The following is a 24581-nucleotide window of genomic DNA, read 5'->3' as shown; positions in this document are numbered from 1 at the left end:
ATTCCTGGAGGTTTGTGGGTGGAGCCTCAACAGAGTATGACGCCATAGAGCCCACCTTCCAATTTTCACTACTGAAACAGATCTCTGTGCTCTCAGTATGAGTTATATTTCTGGGAGATTCCCCAGGCCCTGCCTGGAGGTTGGCAACTGTAATCAAAAAAGACCAGTAAAATTTGAGAAACTGTTACCGTCAAATAAGTTTGACAACTTTCCAAATGCTAGAATGACAACTTTCCAGATGCTAGAATGCTGGACTATTTTTAAAGAATTAAACATGTTTTGTTATCCTTTAATGTGAATGTGTCACTCCAAACGAGTTGATTGAATTCTCTTTTCTGACTGTCGACTGGGTTCCCTTTTCCTGACTGTCAAGACTGTCGACTGGATTCTCTTTTTCTGACTGTCGACTGGGTTCTCTTTTCCTGACTGTCGACTGAATTCTCTTTTCCTGACTAAACAAACCAGGAAACCGATATGGTCAAAATGGGATGGTTTTTAGGACCCTGAGCAGCAGACACTCACAAACAGTGCTGAAAGTTCCCAACATTTTTCAGAGCCTGTTGCTTATTCATTCAGATCAGGAGCAAAATCCCGTCCGGCCAACAGGGAACGAGCGAGCTGGATAAACTAACGTCCCGCTGCAGGAACAGCAGCAATGTGAAAAAAAAAACCAAGGGGAAAAACTTTTCAGACCCTTTTGAGATCTGCAGAGAGCCATTTCTCGGGTCTGTTCTCCTTCACATGTTCACCATGAAGATTGTAGGACGACCCTGCAGCTCAGAACAAACCAGAAATGGACAGAGTTGAGATTCATTCACCTAAAAAAGAAGGCAAAGCTCCAAAGAGAGAGGAAGCAAGAACGCCTGCTGCTGAACATCCAGGCTATCGGTTGGCTTTTTCTTCCCCCAGATCCATCCACCAAGTTCAACCACTTTGATCTTGGCCACAATGACCTCTCTTGGCTTTTGGGACCTGTGGGCTTTGTTTGGCTGTGGACTTTTCCTGCAGGTCCATGGGCAGCATCCCCAGGGAGACAGCGGACGTTGGCGGCAAATGATCCAGTGGGAAAACAATGGCAGGGTCTACAGCCTCTTGAACACGGGCTCGGAATACGTGCCCGCAAGCCACGTGCAAGCGGACAGCAGCGCAAGGGTTTTGTTGGCGGACTCCGCCACAAGCCAAGGGCGAAGGCCTCAAGGGAACACCAGGCGACAGGCGCCCACGTTGCCCATCAGGGCCAGTTCCGAGACTGTCCGGGGACACACGCGACACCCTTTTGGCTTTGGACAAGTCCCGGACAACTGGAGGGACGGAACCACCGGAGACAGCAGTGCCAATTCCCAACGAGCCCGGTCACCCCCTGTCCGGCAGCGACAGGTCGGGGCCGCATCCTCCTCTTCCTCCTTTGCCACTTACGGACAGCTCTACCCACAGGCCTCATACCCTCAGCCTCCTTTTGCAAACCAATACGAGAGCTACGATGCGCAGGTACCCCGCACCTATGATGAGAGCTACACCTACTATCAGGGCACAGGAGCTGGAGGGGGTGCCGTGGCAGCAGCCGCAGCCGCAGCAAGCGCAGGTGTGGTGTACCCTTACCAGCCCAGAGTGAGGTACGAGGATTACGCAGAACAACAGAATCCTTATAGGGCTCAAGGGTACATCCCCACCCAGGACAGATCCTACATGCAGGTACCCCAGCAACTTCAACCATCTGATGGTCTAGACCGAAGATATTCCCACAGCCTCTATCACAACACTGGAACGAGCTATGATCAAAATGTTCAGCAAGATCCTTATTCCGCTGTCCAGAACCAACCGGTGGTGAGACAGGGTGTCCCAGTTGCTGACAACCTGCATATCAACTCTGGATCTCCGGTGGGTACCGGCACGAGATATGGGAATGAGCCGTGGATGGGGCAATATCCGCCTTTCGGGGAAGCACCAGCGGAGCCCTACGTTCCTCCTCGCAACGTGGAACCTCAGCCGCCTTTCATGCCCTTAGACCCCCAAGCAGTCCCCAGGCCTGAACCGTACCTTCCTATCCGGAACACTGAGCCGCGGCAAGTTATTCCAGACAACCAAGGTGGTAACCAAGCACGGGTCAGCGTGGGCAGCATCTACAGGCCCAATCAGAACGGACGAGGTGAGTCACTGGTGGCTTGGGGACGGGTCATTGAGGAGGGGAGGGCACAGTGCATTCTGGGATTGTTCTGTTTCTTCAGTCCCCAGGGGGGGAGAGCAAGAAACCTTCAAAAATTGTGGTAGCACCTAATGGCACAAATGTTAAGGAACTAAACCCCATTTCTTCAGATCTGTGAAGTCTTCTCCTCTGTTCAGAGATTATATGAGCTTACTATGCTACTGAATTTCACAGCCCCTCATTTCATCCAACCCCCCAATGAATGTCATAGCCCCCTGTTCCAACCCCCACCACAACACACACTTATTTCATTTTTGCTTTTTCCTTTCTTCAAACCCATCTTAATTTTTCTTGGTATTATTTTCCACCGAATTTCTTGCTATTTCGCACTGAATTTCTTGCTATTTCGCACTGAATTTCTTGCTATTTCGCACCGAATTTCTTGCTGTTATTTCGCACTGAATTTCTTGCTATTTCGCACCGAATTTCTTGCTGTTATTTCGCACTGAATTTCCCCCACGAAATATGCTTATTTTGGTTAAAGCATCTTGGCCTTGATTGCACATAAGCAACATTAAAATACTGCAAAATCCTGTCCGTGAACATAAATAAAACAATTTGACCCCCCCAAAAAATGGAAAAGACCATATTCATACATCCCTAATACATATACACTGTGATTCATCACATGAGCTCCCCACAGCAGACCTGTACCCTGACCAACGTAGACCACGTTTGAGAAGACACATGTGCCTCTTATACCCGGAATCTATCCACACTATTCTTCCTCTACAGAACTTAAAGCACAATATATAGATTTCTCCTTTCCCTATTTTTGCATGTTTTAAGTTCTTCTGGAACTTCAGTGTAGGGCGGGGGTTTAAATGGAATGAATGAATAAACAAACAAACAACATTTATCCTCAGATTCATTTGTGGCTCCTAGGGGTCAGAGTAGCTGCTATACCTCCCAAACACACCTTCCTGCAGTCAAATAATAATAATAATAATAATAATAATAATAATAATAATAATAATAATAATAATAATAATAATAATAATAATAATAATAATAATAATAGTTTTTGTTGTTGTTGTTGTTGTTGTTGTTTAGATTTAGTGAACCACCCACCCCATAAGGGCTCTGGGCGGTATACAACAAAACAACAACTAAAACAATAGTGCACAATAAATAATTAATAAATAATTAAAAATTATAAGTTAACACTCAGTAGGGCTGATGGGAATTGTAGTCCATGAACATCTGGAGAGCCGCAGGTTGCAGACCCCTGCAATAGAACATAGCAGCATTACATATCCAGTAGAGATGATTATGATGGTTGCGCCCGATCCCAAGGCCAGGAGGCATGAGATTGTATTGGCCTGGGCAGTTACGTCCCAGTCTATAGGGGGTGGCTTTGGGAAGGCCACTTTGCGAGCATTTTCCATATGCAGCTATCAGGAGCACACGAGTACCCACAAGGCAACTGATCTGTGTAGTCACATATGTCGCAAACATACAACGAAGCTGCCTTATGCCGAATTAGACCTTTGGTCCATCAAGGTCAGCATTGCCTCCTCAGACTGGCGGCCGCTTCCCAGGTTCTCAGGCAGAGGTCTCTCGCGTCACCAACTCTGACTGGAAGCTGCTCTCCAGGGCTTTCACTTCACCGACTGTTTGGTCCTCTTAACTGGAGATTCCGGGGGTTGAATTCCGGGGGCCCCCCTTGATTGATATGTTGATGTTGGTCTTACCCTCTTTCCAAAGAGTAAGGAATGAGCTGCCACTGTCCTGCAGACATTTTCCTTGTGACGTCCGCTGAGCTACTCTCCCTTGCCATTCCATGCCTGCGTAACCAAACATGAGCTTCAAACCTCACATTTCCCCTAACCCCAGGTTTTCTTTTCAAAGGGTGCACCCACTGGCTAATTCAGTGGTGGCGGACCTATGGCACTCCAGATGTTCATGGACTACAATTCCCACCAGCCCCTGCCAGCATGGCCAATTGGCCATGAACATCTGGAGTGCCATAGGTCCGCCACCGCTGGGCTAATTCCTACAAACAAAATGCCAAAATGGCATCTGGCTAGGATGCATCTCTCTCTCTCCCTTTTCCCCAACGGCTTCGGTCAAAAAGAAGGGTTGAATTGTGGGAAATTCTAGGGGTCCAGGAACATACCAAGCCCTCCAGTTTGTCCTTGAGATTAGACCCCCGCCCTCCTCTCCAAATCTCATCCAAGTTCCAGGTAAGCCAGGGACAGGGGAAACAAAGTGCATGAACCTCGTTTCCTTCTGGCAGCTCCGGGGTCCTGAGAGGCCAAAGGGAGGGGGAGATTTCTTGTCAGCTTATAGGTCAGCTTTCTAAACACAAAACGACCATCTGTTGGCATCCTCCTCCCCCTTTTCCGCTCGTCCCCATTAAGTTCCCAAAATTCAAAACTGGAGAGGGAAACCAGCTGTTCTACACCGTTCAGATTAAAACAGAAAGCTGGAGTCGGTACCCGGGACTCAGATTGGCCCCCAAGAACAATTGACCCAGAAAGAAGTTGACCCAGAAAGCTCTCTCTCTCTCTAGCCCTGTAGATAGAAAAAAATCCTCATCTCTTTACTAGTCTGCTTAGATTGGGCCAGGTCACAAACCTGACAAGCCCGGCTCTTTTACATAAGATGGCGTAAACCACAGATGTCAAACTCGTGGCTCTCAAGATGTTATGGACTACAGTTCCTATCATCCCCTGCCAGCATGATGCCTCCCCCCCCCTCTGCCTACAGGGGCCCCTAACATCATTGGGACCCATTCCTTTTTTCTGGGGAGGGTTGTATATGGGTTTCGTGGGTTGCTATTTTAGAACATAATTGTTTTAAATTGTATGTTTTATATATGATTTTATACTGTTCACCGCCCTGAGCCCTTCTGGGATAGGGCGGTATATTAAATCCAATAAATAAATAAATAAATAACATCTGGAGGGCCACGAGTTTGACACCTATGGCGTAAACAAACAAGTGATTTTTTCCCCGTAATGACTCTCAGCCTAACTTCCCTCGCAGGGTTGTTGTAATGACTCTCAGCCTAATGACTCTCAGCGTAATGACTCTCAGCCTAACTTCCCTCGCAGGGTTGGAGCAGCAGTGGCGTAGGAGGTTAAGAGCTCGTGTATCTAATCTGGAGGAACAGGGTTGGATTCCCAGCTCTGCCGCCTGAGCTGTGGAGGCTTATCTGGGGAATTCAGATTAGCCTGTACATTCCCACACAAGCCAGCTGGGTGACCTTGGGCTAGTCACAGCTTCTCCGAGCTCTCTCAGCCCCACCTACCTCACAGGGTGTTTGTTGTGATGCGGGAAGGGCAAGGAGATTGTAAGCCCCTTTGAGTGTCCTGTAGGAGAGAAAGGGGGGATATAAATCCAAACTCTTCTTCTTCTTCTTGTAAGGATAAAATATGATGTGCCTTTTCTTTTTGCCCTCAATACTTATGGCGGCCTTCCGGGATTTTCAAGGCAAGAGACATTCAGAGGAGTTTGCCATCCGGGCCTCCGTCCCATGAACAACAACGTGCAATCGTGGTTTATTTTTCTGGTATATCTTTCGTCAAAACGCCGCTATCACTCTTGGCTTTTAAATCAGCGATGGGTCAGCTTGCAAGCGACCCGTAATGGTCACAACTGAACTTTCAGCCCTGGGTCAATATTAAAAGCACCCCTAAAAGAAAAGGGGCTACACGTGGCACAGAAATCTGAAATATCCCTTTTCTCTGCCAGTCTTTTACAAAATCCCCCCAACTGGAGGAAAATAAATCTGTCGAGCCACAGACGATCCAGACCTTTCATTCCTTTGCCCGTTTCTCTTTATCCTAAGCTATCTTTGCGCCAATAAGTCATTCTGGACTGCTATTCAGGAAATAGTTAAAGGTTGGCTCTGAGCATCAGTGCGTTCTTCGTACATCAAGTTACGTCCAGGACGGGGAATTTTCTGCCAACCTGACCGTGCTTGGCGCTGCACGCAGCTTAGCACAGAACATGGTTTAGGGGAGATTTTTTCATTGGCTCGAGCACAGTTTGGTCGACCGCAGTGACAAAAGGTTATTGAAAATGTACTGGCAGAGCTATTTATAAGCTCAGGAACCAAAGGAAATACGGTTGGGCTCTTTCTTTCCAAGCCAGCCTGGTTTAATAGCATGAGAGTGTGGAATCGAGCTTTGAGCAATGTAGCTTCAATATTCCCCCCATACCCTGCAGCTGGCTGACTGAGCCATTCACTCTCTCGCCATCTGACCGACCTTGCAGGGTCGTCGTGGGGATCAGATTCGGAACTCGGACAACCATGTATGCTACGATGAGTTTGAACTACAAATGTTCAGAACGTGTTCCTAAGAGTGTACTAAGATCAATAGCATTAAGACACTTCGTCATCCAACACCGATTAGTAAAAGACAGTCTCTTGCTCTTGTTCTGCACTGTTTGCACAGACCAGACTGGACTCGAAGCGAATAACCAGCCCGCCGAACCGCTGAGCTCTTGCAAAGGTGGATTTAGCAGGCCACCTCTTGCAAAGCGGGCCAGGGCCTTTACGGCTCTGGCCCCTGCCTAGTGGAACGCTCTCCCTCCAGCTGTCCGGGCCCTGTAGGACCTTGGTAAGTTCCGCAGGGCCTGTAAGACTGAGCTGTTCCACCGGGCCTTTGGTGAGGCTGGCCGTGGATCTACCACCCCCCACTGAGGCTGCCAGTTTTCCATCTTGGCAGGGCCTTGATTCCATCTTGGGCCCTGCCTTTCCCCTCCCAGCCTTTTTGATCGGGCACCTGTCTTTAATTTTACTTGCTCTTAACTTTGTTATTTAAATGTTAAGATATTGCTGCTGTGGAAATTTGTTTTAACGTGGTTAGTTTTAGTTATGTATTTTATGGGCTGTTATTGGAACAGCTGTATTGTGAGCCGCCTCGAGCCCTTTAGGGGGTTAGGTGGCCTATAAATATTATTATTATTATTATTATTATTATTATTATTATTATTATTATTATTATTATTAATAATAATAATAATAATATCACAGCTGCCGTCAGAAAGGCCAACATTTTACATCCTTAATGAAAATTCTGCCCTTTGTTTTGGGGCGTTTTCCCACTTACCTTTTGCTGCGCGCAAGTAGCGCAGGGTCCCCCGCGCCTCCCCACTACAGGGGCGGCGACTACGCAGCCGCCCCGACACTGCTGCTGTCGCGCCCCCTCAGCACGCGTCATTCCAGGCGCTCATTGCAACGGCACCTTTTGATGACCCCGCGCAGACCGCGGGGTCGTGGGGAAGCCAGGGCACGCGCCTGGAACGACGCGTGCCGAGAGAAGCCGAGAGAAGCGCGCAGCAAAGCGGAGGGGAGGTAGGTGGGAAAACACCCTGGGTTCTGATTATATTTATGAATGACATAAAACAGCAGGGGTGGTGACAGCGGAATTGCCAGTTCAGAGCTGAGAGATGTGCTTTGCAAGAGGTGACCTGCTACAGCGTGCTTTGCAAGAGCTCAGCAGTTTGGCGGTTCTGTCAACAGCAGGAAATATCTGAATCAGTAGAGATCCAGGCCTGAGTCTTACAGGCGTTTTGAAAGAAAAGAGTCCTCTAGATGTGCTTGGCCTACCCTGGTTGCCAGCAGCAGCGTCCCGCTTTGGGCAGCCTCTCCTCTGCCTCCACATGTCTCTGATTAAATTTATTTTCATTGTATTTCCCTATATGTACAATGGTCACTTAGCAACAGCTCAGCCGAGCATATTTATCTTGGATTCCCACTGGGGTTTTTATTCTCCGCGTAGGCGTTGGGGTGATTCGGCCCTCCCCCTTTTCCCGTTTCCGAGACGTTTTTTGCATCCGAAAACCCGTCCCCTCCGATCTCTGTGTTCCTTTCCCCCCTGCCCCATATCTAAGGAAGGTACTCAGTTGGAGTCTTGGGGAGGGGGCAGGAGAGAGGTAACACCAAGGTCTCGCTTGACCTTGCATGGCCTGAAAAATTCCTTGACAGCTTTCATGGGAGGAGGGGAAAGGGGGAGGCAGGAAGCCGTCTCTTGGCTCCTTTCCCATCTGAGTAATTCACTGCTGGCTGATCGGAAATTCCCCACGCAGCTTCAATTACTGTAAGCCAGCTCTGCCTATAAACAATCTTTGCAGAGTCTTGCTTGCAAAAAATCGGTGGTGCCTTTTCTATTTTCTACCACCCCAGGCCATAACCTCCCCCGGTGCCCCCAGACCGACTGCAAAGGTTAAGAGCAGGTGGGCTATAAGCCGGAGATCCAGGTTCGATTCCACACGAGCAGCAAACTAATCCGGAGGACAGGGTTTATTTCCCTGCTCCTCCACGTGAAGCCTGCTGGGCGACAGTGGGCCCGACACGGTTCTCTCCGAACTCTCTCAGCCCCACCAACTACAAATCCAAATCCAATAAATACATAAGCTGTCGGTTGTGGGGAGAGGACGGGAAAGTGACTGTAAGCTGTTTTGGAGATTCCTTGAAGGAACAGAAAAGCAGGGTCTAAAAACTAACTCTCCTTCAGCATCTTCTGGGTGGCAGCTCAATTTCCTTGCTTTAAGGGAATCAATTCCTCAGTTCAAGAAACAGCTTCTGCCCCCCCGCTCCCTCTCTCTCTCTCTCTCTCTCACACACACACACACACACACACACACGACTCTCCATTCCGCAAGGATCCCCAGTGGATTACATCATCAAGAATGACCAAGCATGGAGTCAGGAGCAAGAGCCAACGCGGTGACGTGATTCCCTCTGGGGAGAACAGCTCGAGAAACAAGGAGGCATTGTTCTTTTCCGTCCTTGGAAACACAAACTAGAGGCCAAGAGGCGATTCCACCGCAATGTGAAAAAAGCAGACAGTCCAAAGGACGGGATGCGCATTACTTTTACCAGAACCCCCGTGGACTGCGGGTGTGTTTTTAATTCACAGCACGAGGCTGCACGCTCGCAGCTAACCTGACCAAAGTAGTCCCCCCGGGTCGTCTGCCGGAATCACGCATACTGCTGTGTCGAACCGAAGTCCACCTACCCTGTTTCCCCGAATATAAGACATCCCCTGAAAATAAGACGTAGTAGAGGTTTTGCGGAAGTGCGAAATATAAGGCATCCCCCAAAAGTAAGACGTAGCAAAATTTTTGTTTGGAAGCATGCCTGACGAACAGAACACAGAAAAATAAGACATCCCCTGAAAATAAGACATAGCGCATCTTTGGGAGCAAAAATTAATATAAGACACTGTCTTATTTTCGGGGAAACACGGTACCTATTTCAGCATTCTTTGCAAAAGACTCTGTTGCCATCCGAGGCTCAGCATGGGGCCGCCGACCTTCAAATGCAGTCTGGGGTTCCCCCAGAATTACAAGTGACCCCCAGATTACGGATATTGGTTCCTCCTGGGGGAAATGGCAGCTTTGGAGGGTGGAGTCTAGGATTCTCAGGCCCCTTCCGCACGTGCAGAATAATGCAGTTTCAATCCACTTTCAGTGCACTTTGCAGCTGGATTTTACCGTGCGGAATAGCAAAAAAACCCACTTGCAAACAATTGTGGAAGTGGAGTGAATGTGCCTTATTCTTAAGGTGACCAGCCGTCCCGATTTTCGCGGGACACTCACGCTTTTGCGCGATGTGTCCCACGTCCCGCCGGGCTTTGGCATTGTCCCGATTAGGCAATTGAGCACTGCCTTTTGCAGCGGCACTCCCCGTCAGGAAACAGGGAAGCGCCCCAGAAGGCACTGCGGCAGCGCAGGAGGGAGCGCCTCCCGCGCTGCCGCAGTGCCTTCTGGGGTGCTTCCCTGTTTCCTGACTGGGGAGCGCCGCGCAAAAGGCAGTGTGCTCATGCGGGTGCGCCCCCCGCTTTTCAATAGTAGAAATCTGGTCACCTTACTTATTCTGTATGTGTGGAAGGGGCCCCAGTCTCTGAACAGTAGAGAAAAATAAAATAAAATATGGCCACCAGGCGTAGGCAGAGGAAATACCAAAGCACAGCAGGAGTGAGCTACCTGCTTTATTATTGATTGCACGCCGAAAAGCTTTCGCCCGGGACGTCTAGAAAGCCTTTCCCATCTGCACCTCCTTTCAAAACATTTGCCAGCTGCTTCTGTATGTGGGTGTCCTAACATATTCCCCACGCCCCGTTCACTCTTGCCCCCTGCCATCTGGGGATAGAAAGAGCGACCAGTTTAGGACGCTCCATTGGCCAGGATTCGAACCTGGGTCTCCCGCCCCCCCCCCCACTCCTAGACCCCTTCCACACGTGCAGATTAATGCACTTTCAAACCACTTTCAATCCACTTTGCAGCTGGGTTTCGCCGTGCGGAATAGCAAAACCCACTTGCAAATAATTGTGAAAGGAGATTGAAAATGCATTTGACACTCTAACCGTTATGCAATACTGCCTGCAAACGGCAGCATGGGATCAGCCAGTCTGTGCGGCAGAGGAGGAAGAAAAGAACCATGCACACTTGGAACGGGCAGCTCGGCTAAGGAAATCGCTGATTTAATCGACTCAAGGAGAACAGGCAGGCAGGCAGGCATGGAAAATATGCAAGTTTGATTTGCCGGTGCAGAGAGAGAGAGAGAGGAAGAGAAAGAAAAGAAAAGAAAAGAAAATACGCAACAGACAAGCCGGGCTGTCGGCGTCCATCTTGCCCTCATCTGCATGCCAAATATCAGCTTTGCAACTTTAGCGGTTGTAAACAGCAAAGACGCCCCAACAGTGCAGTTAAACACATTAAAATGCTCGATGTGACCCGGCGGCCCTGTTTACCCAGAAGAAGTGGTGATTTGTGTCAGTTTCAAACACCCACTTATCCCCAGGAAGAATCTCAAAACAGGTCAGGACTTGGGGGGCAACAACACCCCCAGGAATACCAGTTCCAGATGGGGAAATACCTGGCGATCTTGCGGGAGGGAAACTCTACTCCCCTGGTGGGCCGGTTTGCTGCCTCTGACTGCCTTGGGGGGGGTCATATGCCACGAGCCAGCGTGGTGTCGTGGTTAAGAGCCACTCTAATCTGGAGAACCGGGTTTGATTCCCTGCTCTGCCACTTGAGCTGTGGAGGCTTATCTGGGGGACCAGATTAGACTGTGCACTCCAACACAGGCCAGCTGGGTGACCTTGGGCTGGTCACAGCTCTTCGGAGCTCTCTCAGCCCCACCCACCTCACAGGGTTCATTTATAATTCCAGCAGAACTCCAGGCACAGCTGCTATCTCTCCTTAATGCCTGACACATATACACCCTTTGCTTCCCTGCAGGCCTCCCAGATCTCGTGCCAGACCCAAATTACGTCCAGGCTTCGACTTACGTCCAGAGAGCTCACCTCTACTCCCTGCGCTGCGCTGCCGAGGAAAAATGCCTTGCAAGGTAGGCCTGTCTCCCGTCTTTGCATCCCAGCTCACGCGCAAGGTCCACCCCAAAGACACAAAATCCCAGAGCAGCTTCTGCAAATGTATTTCCCCGTTGGCAAACCGTGTCTACAATGCTTGCAAGCAGACCCGAGTCTTCGCTCGCACGTCTCTGAACGTGTCCGAGGCCCGTTCCGCACACGCAGAATTATACACTTTCAATCCACTTTCACAATTGTTTGCAAGTGGATTTTGCCGTTCCGCACAGCTGCGGAGTGCATTGAAAGTGGATTGGAAAGTGTATTATTCTGCCTGTGCGGAAGGGGCCTTAGAGTTGCCAATTCCTGGAGATTTGGGGGGGACGTAGTTTCAATTTGCTGGGTATTTGGGGAGGGGGAGCAGCTAAGCCGGGATGGGATGTCTTGCAGACCACCCCCACCCCCCGAGCCACCATTTTCTTCAGGGGATCTAATCTCTGTCATCTGGAGATAAGTCATAATACCAGACGAACGCCATCTCCCGTGTGTGGCTGCTCGCGACGAATCCCTCATTCGCTTCCCATCAATCTTGCTCTCCTTTACAGATGTTGAGGCAATCGGAGATTGATTAGCCGGCGGTTTATTATGGCAGCTTTATGGCCGATGGCCCCGGGATGAGCAAAGCAGTTATGTTATTAATATATCTTGCTTCTTGGCCTTCTGTCCCCTGACTACGAGGCCGGCCACAGGTCTCCAAAATACAGGAAACCGGTATTTTGACGGACGATGCGGTCCCGGCGCAGGTACTCCCTCCGATAAGATCAGCATTGAGTCCACCGACTGATTTATTTTGCACGCGTGGGTTTTAGCTAGCTCAAAAGGACGGCGGGTTCGGTTTTATTTAAAGGCAAGCTTCACCATTTCCTTGCTAAAAAAGAAAGAAATTGCCCATTCTGAATTCAGAGCCATCCACGGATACACAATTATGCAAAACCAAGTCAATTATGCAAATACGGTGAAGGGCATACATTTATCTGGAGTGCCATTTTAAGAGAATGGAAAGACGGAGACGACTTCTACCAGCAAGACCTCGGAAGGTCCAAAGCACCAAAGTAGCCAAGAGGGATGATTTGTAGGAATTCGGCAACCGATGCTTTTCAGGGCATGCTAGCTTGCTTATTGCTGCAGATAGAGGTACCGCTATCCAATTTGCAAGCAGTAAGCATTTGCACTACAGCCTCTCTTTAGCAGACTACCCTGTTTCCCCGAATATAAGACATCCCCTGAGAATAAGACGTAGTGGAGGTTTTGCTGAAGTGCGAAATATAAGGCATCCCCCAAAAGTAAGACGTAGCAAAGTTTTTGTTTGGAAGCATGCCCGACGAACAGAACACAGAAAAATAAGACATCCCCTGAAAATAAGGCATAGTGTATCTTTGGGAGCAAAAATGAATATAAGACACTGTCTTATTTTCGGGGAAACACAGTAAGTAAAGAGTTGGATTGCTGGGACCGAAATGCACAAGGCACGTTCCTGAAACATACGCTCTGGGCCTGTTAGCAGGTCTGTCGGGGAGGAAGCCGTTCCACGTATCAATTTCGCATTAGAAGATCCGTTAATCTTCGAGGACGCCCTATGTCAGTGATGGCGAACCTTTTCAAGACTGAGTGCCCAAATTGCAGCCCCAAACCCGCTTATTTATTGCAAAGTGCCAACACAGCAATTTAACCTGAATACTGAGGTTTTACTTTAGAAAAAACTGTTTGCTCCAAGGCGCGCGTTATTCAGGAATAAGCTTGGTGAAGCAACTGTGCAACGCTTCGAATGGGTGAATCACAACCCTAGGAGAGTTTACTCAGAAGCAAGGGCAGTCTAGATGTGTGTGTGTGTGTGTGGGAGGGGTAATTTTCCGCTCCCAATACATGACAAACTCTGTGTGCACGTGCTCACAGAGAGGGCTCTGAGTGCCACCTCTGGCACGCGTGCCATAGGTTCGCCACCACTGCCCTATGTAGTTTTAAACCACATGTCCGTCTTCGGGGGAGTAATCCCTGATCCACAGAACTGGATCCTTGATGCGCTTACTGTCGATAATGGTCTTTTATTGCAACATTAGGCAGATAAATGCCTGCCTCAGATAATTTCCGGGATTGAGGACCTTATCGATATTTGAACCTGTGCAGTGGTGGGGTTCAAATAATTTAACAACTGGTTGTTTACAAGCACCATTTTAACCCCTGGTTCTGCCAAAGAGGTGCGAACCAGCTGAATCCCACCACTGAACCTGTGGCATACAGATGACAATTGTGCGTGGGATTTTAAGGGGGGGGGATGTTCCAAAATCTCCTCGGGAGGCTTATCAGCACGTCTGCCACCATTATTATTATATTGGGGGGGGGAGGTGTTTCCTGTCTGGGATGATTACAATATAGATTAAATTAGATTAGTAATGTTAGATTAGTGGTGGAGTCTCTTTCTTTGGAGGTTTTTAAAGAGAGGCTGGATGGCCCTTTGTAAGGAGTGCTTTGATTGTGTGTTCCTGCATTGCAGGGGGTTGGACTGGATGACCTTTGGGGGTCTCTTCCAACTCTAGGATTCTAGTATTGGGACTCAGGGCTGCCGCATTTCCACGAAGCCCTCTCCCAGTCTTCTTGTGTCTGCTCTTGCATTCTTCCAGCACTGCCTATACCTCCGAAGCCACCGACTACGACGTCCGAGTGCTTCTCCGCTTCCCACAGCGAGTGAAGAACCAGGGCACCGCGGATTTCCTGCCCAACAAGGCTCGGAATACTTGGGAGTGGCACAGTTGTCACCAGTGAGTGGGAAATCTCTGCACGGCACAGTTCGGAAGTAGCAAACGGTCAGCCAAAAACAGTGTAGTGGTTGGAATATGAGGCCAGGATTTGGGACATGCGGGTTCAAACCATTTCACTGCCAGGAATGTTTATCGGGAGACAAGCTGTTGATTTAGGACAAGCTGTTTGCCGCTGTTTACCCCCCAAAGTAAAAGCCGAAAAGGCCACCGAGGCAAAGCCTTTATTAAGACCATGATATGGTTGCTTGCTTATGGCCAACAGTGTCTCGGAACCCGGTTTTCTTTGCATGGCACAAGCTCTTTGCGTGGCACAAGTTTTCTGTGCATGGCTCCCAATCTTGATCCTCCTTGATCTGAAGTTGCAAAGGCCTTAGCAGACCAGGTGCTCAGGAGCAGCAGCCGCAGAAGGCCATTGCTTTCACCTCCTGCATGTGAGCTCCCAAAGGCACCTGGTGGGCCACTGCGAGTAGCAGAATGCTGGACTAGATGGACTCTGGTCTGATCCAGCAGGCTCTTTCTTATGTTCTTACGTTCTTATAAGGGGCTTGGACAGATTGAGGGAGGAGAAGTCGATCTATGGCTACCAATCTTGACCCTCCTTGATCTGAAGTTGCAAAGGCCTTAGCAGACCAGGTGCTCAGGAGCAGCAGCAGAAGGCCATTGCTTTCACCTCCTGCATGTGAGCTCCCAAAGGCACATGGTGGGCCACTGCGAGTAGCAGAGCGCTGGACTAGATGGACTCTGGTCTGATGCAGCAGGCTCTTTCTTATGTTCTTATGTTCCAGCACACCCTGAGCCCGGCCTGGGCTCGGAAGGGCAGGATATTAAATCAAATCAAATCCATAAAAATATAATCGTGACCGGGGTATGTTTTAAGATCATGAATATCTGCTCCCCTCTTTTTAAATTTTTTTTGTAACATCTGAACTTTCTGAGTCACTTGCATGCTGTTATGCTTCCTTGGATTTTTGCCAAAAAAAAATCAAATACCTGGATTGTGCTTCTCACCTGAGGAGTCAATTGCTTTCTCTCAGCCTAACCTACCTAACAGGCAGCGGCGTAGTAAAGGGGGATGGGGAGGCTAGAACCTCAAGCTCCACTTCCTTGGGGGCACATCGCAGAGCCATACCCCCCACCCCCCATGCAGAGAGCCAGCGTGGTGTAGTGGTTAAGAGCAGGTGCACTCTAATCTGGAGAACTAGGTTTGATTCCCCGCTCCTCCACCTGAGTGGCAGAGGCTTATCTGGTGAATCGGATGTGTTTCCGCACTCCTGCATTCCTGCTGGGTGATCGTGGGCTAATCACAGTTCTTGGGAACTCTCTTAGCCCTCACCTGCCTCACAAGGTGTCTGTTGTGGGGAGAGGAAGGGAAAGGAGCTTGTAAGCCACCTTGAGTCTCCTTACGGGAGAGAAAGGTTAGGCATAAATTCAGACTCTTCTTCTTCTTCTCTTCTTCCTTCCCACAGGCATTACCACAGCATGGATGAGTTCAGCCACTATGACCTGCTGGATGCCGCCACGGGCAAGAAGGTGGCGGAAGGCCACAAGGCCAGCTTTTGCCTAGAGGACACCACCTGCGACTTTGGGAACCTCAAGCGCTACGCCTGCACGTCACACACACAGGTGAGCCAGGAGAATGACAGTCTGTCTATCTAGCCTAGGGATAGAGAGTCAAAGCAACGAGAGTCTTCTTCTGCTGGCACTGGGGAAACACCCGTTGGGAATGAGCCTGACATATACGGGGAGCCACCACCAAAAAAGGCCCTGCTTCTGGTGATCGGCGATCTCTGCGTGTGGGGGGCTCACAGAGCAGACCTCGCAATGCTGGCCTTAACCAGCGGACCAGACCTTAAACGGAAGAAGACAATTCTTCCATTCCGCACCAGCGTCTCGACCATCCCAAACAGCAGTTTGAGGGGGGGAGGCAATTTAGATCAGGGAAACGGCACAAGGAAGAGAAGACAGCGCCTCACACCGGAGGGGGGACTATTTCCCCAATTAGATTAGTATTACTCCCGGCCTGCATGTTGTGAGCAAATAACAACAACAAACCGAGAGACTGAGTTGTTTACTCCAGTTTAGGGGATTCCTCGGGGATTTGAGGGCGGAGCCTGGACAGGGTGGAGTTTGGGGAGGGGCCATTTCCCCCAGGGGTATTGTTCTCTTTTGTCTGGAGAGCAGGGGCCATTCCAAGGGATCCCCCGCCCACCCTGGAGGACGACAACCCTAAATCCCTCTCGCTCCTGCTATCTGACACCCTTTGAAACAGAACGGCCCCAGATATCCGGCATGCTCCTGTAACCGACCTTCACGCTGCGTGTTTCCTTTCCGTTCAGGGTCTGAGCCCCGGATGCTACGACACTTACAACGCAGACATCGACTGCCAGTGGATCGACATCACAGACGTGCAGCCTGGGAATTATATCCTAAAGGTGAGTTGCCCTCGAGACGACGTTTCTCGATCCCCAGGGCTGGAGAAAGCTTCACGGTGGAAGTAAGGAAAACGGGACCTGCTTAGGAGTAGAATTAGACTTCACCTGCACGTTTCCGTCCCCATCTTCCTCTGTGAACATACATGGTTCTTCCTTCAATTTCTTTGGCCTCCCTTGAGAGGTCCACCCTCCAAAGTCCACCCTCCAAAGCAGCCATTTCTCCAGGCGAACTGATCTCTGTCGCCTGGAGGCCAGTTGTAATTTCATAGAACCATAGAATCGTAGAGTTGGAAGAGACCCCCAAGGGCCATCCAGTCCAACCCCCTGCAATGCAGGAACACACAATCAAAGCACTCCTGTCAGATGGCCATCCAGCCTTTCTTCAAAACCTCCAAAGAAGTAGACTCCACCACACTCCAAGGTAGTGCATTCCACTGTTGAACAGCCCTGATGGTCAGGAAAGTTTTTCCCTGATGTTTAAGTGGAATCTCTTTTCCTGCACCTTGAACCCATGACTCCTGGTTCTAGTCTCTGGGCAGCAGAAAACAAGCTTGCTCCCTCACCAACATGACACCCCTTCAAATATCATACATACATAAGCCTTTATTGGCATAGTCAGAAAGAGTTACATAAATCGGGAAAAATTGCTTGAATACATGATAGATAAAAGGCCCCATGGGGAGCACAACAAATACGTTCTACTGGGAACTCTCAACTATCTCCGCAATGAAATTGGCGATCTCTTCACAAAGACCAGGGCCCTTCAAATATCTAAACATGGCTGTCATGTCACCTCTTCACCTTCTCTTCACCAAACTCAACATCCCCAGCTCCCTAAGTCTCTCCTCGTAGGGCATGGATTCCAGACCTTTGGCCATTTTGGTTGCCCTCCTCTGGACCCGTTCCAGCTTGTCAATATCCTTCTTGAATTTCAGCGCCCAGAACTGTACACAATATTCCAGGTGAGGTCTAACCAATGCAGAATAGAGAGGTACAATTACACCCCTCGATCTAGACACTATAATCCTATTGATACAGTCCAGAATCGCATTGGCTTTCTTGGCTGCCGCATCACACTGCTGACTTCAGGAGTGTCTTTATTTATTTACTTCTTTTATACCTCCCCATACTCATGGGGGACCAAAAACAGCTTGCATCATTCTCCTCTCCTCCATATTATATTCACAACGACCCAGCAAGGTAGGTTAGGCTGAGATGGTGTGAGTGGCCGAAAGTCTCCAGCAAGCTGTCATGGCAGAGTGGGGATTCGAACCTGGGTCTCCTATGTCCAACATTTTAACCACTACACTACCCTGGTTCTCTTCACGAAAGCAAGGAGTCCTACAGGACCTCACTGGAAATTCTCTCCGGCTGAGTTTCATAGCCAAGTGGAGATTCGAACCTGGGTCTCTCAGTCCTAGTCTGAGACTTGACCTACGGATGCACATCCAGGCAGATTTTGACAAGTTGCCCACACCAAGGCTTGTTTTGCTTACGATTGTCGGGACACCCAAATTTCCCTCCCCGGTTCGAAGGCTGACTCAGACCGTTTGCTTTCCCAGGTCCAAGTGAACCCCAAATACATCGTGATGGAATCTGACTTCACCAACAACGTCGTGAGATGCAGCATCCACTACACCGGGCGCTACGTGGCCACCAGCAACTGCAAGATCTCCCAGTAAGTCCATGCGCCGGGACTACCACGGGTCGGTTCACTCACAACTGGGCCTCTGAGCTTCCTGCTCAGAGTATATGCAGATGTTGTTGAACTAAGTTGAAAAGCGAAGGTGTGAAATGCTTTGAACGAAGTCAGAAAGGGAAGGTGTTAAAATGCTTTGTTTCAGTGCCATTCCAAAAAGAGTTACTCTGTTCTAAACCCACTGATTTCAAAGGACATCAAAAAGAGGAAGAGGAAGGAGGAGAAGAAGAAGGAGAAGAAGAAGGAGAAGAAGGAGAAGAGGGGAAGGAGAAGGGAGGAGGAAGAGGAGGAGGAGGAGGAGAAGGAGGAGAAGAAGGAGGAGAAGAAGGAGAAGGAGGAGAAGGAGAAGGAGAAGAAGGAGAAGAAGGAGAAGAAGAAGAAGAAGGAGAAGAAGGAGAAGGAGAAGGAGAAGAAGGAGGAGAAGAAGGAGGAGGAGAAGAAGAAGAAGAAGAAGAAGAAGAAGAAGAAGAAGAAGAAGAAGAAGAAGAAGAAGAAGAAGAAGAAGAAGAAGAAGAAGAAGAAGAAGAAGAAGAAGAAGAAGAAGAAGAAGAAGAAGAAGAAGAAGAAGAAGAAGAAGAAGAAGAAGAAGAAGAAGAAGAAGAAGAAAGAGTTTGGATTTATACCCCACCTTTCTCTCCTTTAAGGAGACTCAAGGTGGCTTACAAGCTCCTTTCCCTTCCTCTCCCCCAACAGACACTTTGTGAGGTAGGTGAGGCTGAGAGAGTCCTGAGAGAACTGGGACTAGCCCAAGGTCACCAGCAGGAATGTAGGAGTGCGGAAACACATCTGGTTCACCAGATAAGCCTCTGCCACTCAGGTGGAGGAGTGGGGAATCAAACTGGGTTCTCCAGATTAGAATCCACCTGCTCTTAACCACTACACCACGCTGGCTCTTCTGAGCCAACCTGTTTGGGATGGCAGCGAGAGTCCGTCACAGAAGAACTGCAGAAAAAGATTCGTATCTCCACGACCAAAAGATCAACTTAATGCGACTCACTTCAACTACGGCTAGCTTGGATACCATAACTCTGCCGGCAGACTATCCTTTGAACTCTGGGCTGGTTTTGTTGGCATTTCTGTGACTCTCCCGGAGACCAGCCCTGCCTAATCTCTGGCTGAAGGCTTACAGATGTTCGACAAGGCCATTTCTCCGCTCGGGACCCTGAAAAGCCGCTGCCAATGAAAAGAACCGATAGCAAATAAACTGCCTGGCCTGCTGGCAGAGCTGCGCGTGGAATTTCCGAGTCACGCGCTCTGCTCCCGCAGGTGCGCGGAAAGGGAAAAGCCAACCGGCCGCATATTTCATTGGGACCACAAGCCGGAGCTTTGATCTCCCGGAGCGTCCGTCCCCCGTCCTCGCTCGCCCCACCCTTGGCGTGTTTTTGCTTCCCAGGGCTGACCAGAACGGGCCTGTTAATACTTAACCACATCCACCGGGCAGCCAGGATAAACAGAGGCCTTCCCAGAACTGCCCGGCAAAGCTTCTTTGACAAGATCGTCAAAGGAACTCAGAAGGGGGAAAGAGAGAGAGGAAAGGGAGTATTCGCCCCCCTCCAAATTATACAGGCCTATCGCTGCTCCTTTTAAAATTCACCATTTTTTTTTAAATGCACTTTTCGCTTGCTAGAAAAAAAGGGGGGTTGGGATGGAAGAAGGAGACGAAGAGTTTGGATGTATAGCCCTTATTTTTTTCAACTGCAAGCAGTCTTAAGAGCAGCAGTGGCGTAGGAGGTTAAGAGCTCGCATCTCTAATCTGGAGGAACCGGGTTTGATTCTCCGCTCTGCCGCCTGAGCTGTGGAGGCTTATCTGGGGAATTCAGATTAGCCTGTACACTCCCACACACGCCAGCTGGGTGACCTTGGGCTAGTCACAGTTCTTCTGAGCTCTCTCAGCCCCACCTACCTCACAGGGTGTTTGTTGTGAGGGGGGGAAGGGCAAGGAGATTGTAAGCCCCTTTGAGTCTCCTGCAGGAGAGAAAGGGGGGATATCAATCCAAACTCTTCTTCTTCTTCTTCTTCTTCTTCTTCTTCTTAAAGCCACTGGTGTAGAGAGGGGGACATGAAGAAGGTTGGATTTATATCTCCCCTTTCTCTCCTGTAAGCAGACTCAAAGGGTCTTACAAACTCCTTTCCCTTCCCCCCCCCCCACAACAAACACCCTGTGAAGTAGGTGAGGCTGAGAGAGCTCCGAAGAACTGTGACTAGCCCAAGGTCACCCAGCTGGCCTGTGTTGCAGTGCACAAGCTAATCTGGTCCACCAGATAAGCCTCCACAACTCAAGTGGCAGAGCGGGAAATCAAACCCGGTTCTCCAGATTAGAGTGCACCTGCTCTTAACCACTACGCCACGTTGGCTCTCTAGAGGGGGCTAGAGCTCCAGGCAACCCAGAGGAGTTCAGGGCAAGGGCAAAGTTAAACACCAGCTGGCAGGTCTCGCCCGACTCCCCAATTCTACACGGAGCTCGGGAGGTGACTCACTGAGTTGCCCTGCCCCCAAAAGCCCCTCGAGTGTGGGGCCAGGCCGCTCGCCCCACCCAGCCAAAGATGTCCCTAGATCTCATCCAGTTTGGTCCTAAATTCAATGAGCATCAGTCCCAAGGAAACCTTGGCCAAGCGGCATCATATTTCACATTTCTCGTTTTCTTTTACAGGTCTTGATTTCAACAACGGAGAAGAGGTGGCAAACAGCCCCACCCACCCAGCCGACCTCCCCCCGCCCCCCCCCCACAACTCCCGAACTTTTTCAAGATGGCCAGATAGGAAGAGGAAATTATTTCCCACCATCCCACCTCAACAGGAGATGGAAAGTCCCGTTTTGAGAACACAAGTTGCTTAAGAGTTGTCATTTCAAATACTTTTTATAAATACATTGTCTTTAATCGTGGTTTCCTTCTGAAGTGAAGACGACAATCGCTCATTTGGGAGGTGAAGGGAGGTGGCAGGACCCAAAACTATAATATTTCCACCTAATTTTGTCAGCATCTGTCAGACTTCGCATCAGTAAGATCATCTGTATCTCCAGTAGCCATGGATAGCTCCACCATGCAGATCAAAACATCTGCACAATGGGGCCACTCCGAGCTACGGTACAGATTTCTGCAAATCTGGGACATCTCCCTGGCTTTGCAGAAAGTCTGTGCGTCACACACTCAAAGACGGAGAATCAATGTATTCAATAAATGTATTTATATATATTATTATTATAGTCCTGAATCTAATGATTGTACACTCTCAGAGTGCATGCAGACAGAGGTGGGATCCAGCAGGTTCTCACCAGTTCCCGAGAGTGGGTTACTAATTATTTGTGTGTGCCGAGAGGGGGTTACTAATTGGGTCCGCTTTTCCGTTAGAAATTCCATTAGGTCCAAAAATCATAAAGTCCTGTTGTTCCCTATGTGGCTGGTTAGCGAAGGTAGAAAACGGGATAATTCTCCCTGCTGGGCTGTTTTAAAAACATGTTTTAGAAATATGGTCAAGTTCCTTGTTTAAGGAAAGTATCCTTCTTTTGATTTCTAGAAACAAAATTAAGTATTTGAAAGTATTAAGTATTTGACAGGCAGTCAATTAGAGGAGAAGTAGTTGTTTCTGTTGGCAGTAGACGATAGGACTTGCTCTAATGAGTTTAAATTATGGACAGAAAGATACCAGCTGGAAATTAGGAACTTTTTTTTACAGTAAGAGTTTTTTACAGTAACAGAGAAATTATTAATGCCCCGCCCTGGAATGCCCGGCCACACCCCTGGAATGCCCCGCCCAGCCCCATTGGCGCTACGCCACTGTTTGAATCCAACCACCATGGGAACCTGTTACTAAAATTTTTGGATCCCACCACTGCATGCAGACATTTGGGTTCGTGTGTCAGCTCTGTTGAGAGACAAAGAGACCTGTGCATGGCAAATGAGTGAATAATTTCTCTAAAAGAATTGCTTCTCCTGAGGAAGACTACAGTGAAAACGTACTTAAAAACGCGCGAGTCGTTTGGGAAGTATTTTTTATACGGAGAATGATCATCTTTAAGATAATGAAAAAAATGAACTATTTTTGTATTAGATATTGAAGATATGGATGACATATCTCAAAAATGAACTTTTGTTTTTGAAAAAAATATTCATACTTGTGTTTCTAAAAAACTGGATGTATAATCATTAGATTCAGGACTATAATAATAATATATATAAATGCATTTATTGAATACATTGATCCTCCGTCTTTGAGTGTGTGACGCGCTGTCTTGGTACACTGCTATATACGTATACTATATACACAATTTGGCTTTTCTGCATGTTTTGCAGAAAGTCTGACAATTTAAACTGGAGAGGGGAGAGTATACAAAAAAGAAATAACAGTGACGTGTTCTGAAACGCAGACACTACAATTCTCGCCACTCCCAAATTATTTGATGCTGAGATCTCAGCCACCGTTTTGGGTTGTCCAGGCAACTCTACACAATGTTATTGTTGTATTCTGGGAGAGAAGGAAGAGAGAAAGAGGCTCTCTTTTGAGCATGGGAAACTGAGGCCCCTTCCGCACGTGCAGAATAATGCACTTTCAACCCGCTTTCACAATTGTTTGCAAGTGGATTTTTGCGATTCCGCACCGTAAAATCCAGCTGCAAAGTGCATTGAAAGTGGATTGAAAGTGCATTATCCTGCATGTGCGGAAGGGGCGGTAGTCAATTTGATCACACTGAAGAGGTTTTCAAGGCGTTTCAGCCAGAGAATCCTTTCAAAAGGGGATTCATTTAAAACATTTCAAGGCTGGAAACAAAACATTTGGGGGTGAAAACAGTGCAGAACTCCAATGGAGGAAGCGTTTTTATGTTTTAAATGAATTGCATGGAAAAGCCCACAGCTCAGCTGGAGAAAGGGGGAGAAGCGGTGATTGGGAAAGTGCTTCCTCACAAATCCCTCTAGTATTTCTAACAGAAAACTTGATCTGTATTGTCGAAGGCTTTCACGGCCGGAATCACTGGGGTGCTGTGTGGATTAAGAACATAAGAACTACCCTGCTGGATCAGACCAGAGTCCATCTAGTCCAGCATTCTGCTACTCGTAGTGGCCCACCAGGTGCCTTTGGGAGCTCACCTGCAGGAGGTGAAAGCAATGGCCTTCTGCTGCTGCTGCTGCTCCCGAGCACCTGGTCTGCTAAGGCATTTGCAATCTGAGATCAAGGAGGATCAAGATTGGTAGCCATAGATCAACTTCTCCTCCATAAATCTGTCCAAGCCCTTTTTAAAGCTATCCATCACCACCTCCTGTGGCAGCATATTCCAAACACCAATCACATGTTGCGTGAAGAAGTGTTTCCTTTTATTAGTCCTAATGGCCGTGTTCTCGCAGCATTCTCTCCTGACGTTTCGCCTGCATCTGTGGCTGGCATCTCAAGATCCTCTGAAGATGCCAGCCACAGATGCAGGCGAAATGTCAGGAGAGAATGCTGCTAGAACACGGCCATACAGCCCGGAAACCACACAGCACCCCAGAAAACTTGATCGTGTGGCTCTTGATTAAACAAGGTTACTGGTGAGTTTCTGCTCACTCTGCAGACATTCTGGATAACTAGAAAAACCTGGAAACAACAGGTTGGACATAACTCAGCCCCTGCAATCCTTTATTAAGCAGAAGTACCAGGAAACCATTTGGGGACTTTTAACACCAAGTGCGTGTTGCCGTGCTGAACCGCAACTCCTCCCCAAAGACCGATCCCACGAGGGCACTCGCCAAAACTCTGTGCCCAGTTTGCCTGAATCAGTGGTCTGTTTTACAAGGAAGAACCGAGTCAGCTTTCTCTGAACTGGAAACGCGGTAATTAAAAGAGAGAGAAGAGCCGTAAATGCAAGGTGTTTCCTCCCTCGATATTGCAGAGGCAGCAAGAAATAGTTAGTCCCAGAGGACCGGCAAAGGAAACCAGAGGAACGGAAACACTGCCATTTGGATTTCATGCAGTGGTGGGATCCAAAAATTTTAGTAACAGGTTCCCAGGGTGGGATTCAAACTGGCGTAGCGCCAATGGGGCTGGGCGGGGCACGACGGGGGCGGGGCATTCCGGGGGCAGGGCATTCCTGGGCGGGGCTGTGTCAAGGACGCAGCCGCTGTGCCGGTCCTTGGGCAGGAAACGAATGCACGCAGGCGCAGGCTGCCACGCACGCCGGTGCACCTCCTAC

The 24581-nt window shown here is 48.9% G+C and overlaps 1 protein-coding gene across 1 annotated transcript; it reads left to right on the top strand.

The window, feature by feature from the left end:
* The first annotated feature begins 545 nt into the window (after window positions 1-545).
* LOXL1 (lysyl oxidase like 1) lies at window positions 546-21297 on the top strand. The gene is made up of 7 exons (XM_048482138.1): window positions 546-2146; window positions 11405-11513; window positions 14151-14288; window positions 15755-15911; window positions 16625-16720; window positions 18283-18398; window positions 21070-21297. The coding sequence occupies exons 1-7, from the start codon at window positions 949-951 to the stop codon at window positions 21074-21076; spliced, it is 1821 nt and encodes a 606-aa protein (XP_048338095.1). The 5' UTR covers window positions 546-948; the 3' UTR covers window positions 21077-21297.
* Window positions 21298-24581: the final 3284 nt, after the last annotated feature.

Source organism: Sphaerodactylus townsendi, linkage group LG17, assembly GCF_021028975.2.
Source record: "Sphaerodactylus townsendi isolate TG3544 linkage group LG17, MPM_Stown_v2.3, whole genome shotgun sequence".
Classification (NCBI taxonomy): domain Eukaryota; kingdom Metazoa; phylum Chordata; class Lepidosauria; order Squamata; family Sphaerodactylidae; genus Sphaerodactylus; species Sphaerodactylus townsendi.
The sequence above is the reverse complement of the archived record's forward strand: the minus strand, read 5'-3'. Positions and strand labels throughout refer to the sequence as shown.

Excerpts from the sequence above, each read along its gene's own strand:
- LOXL1 (XM_048482138.1), top strand. The coding sequence starts at position 949 with ATGACCTCTCTTGGCTTTTGGGACCTGTGGGCTTTGTTTGGCTGTGGA. Across the intron at positions 11,514-14,150 it reads GAGGAAAAATGCCTTGCAAG|CACTGCCTATACCTCCGAAG; the intron begins GTAGGCCTGTCT and ends GCATTCTTCCAG. Across the intron at positions 15,912-16,624 it reads CCTGCACGTCACACACACAG|GGTCTGAGCCCCGGATGCTA; the intron begins GTGAGCCAGGAG and ends CTTTCCGTTCAG.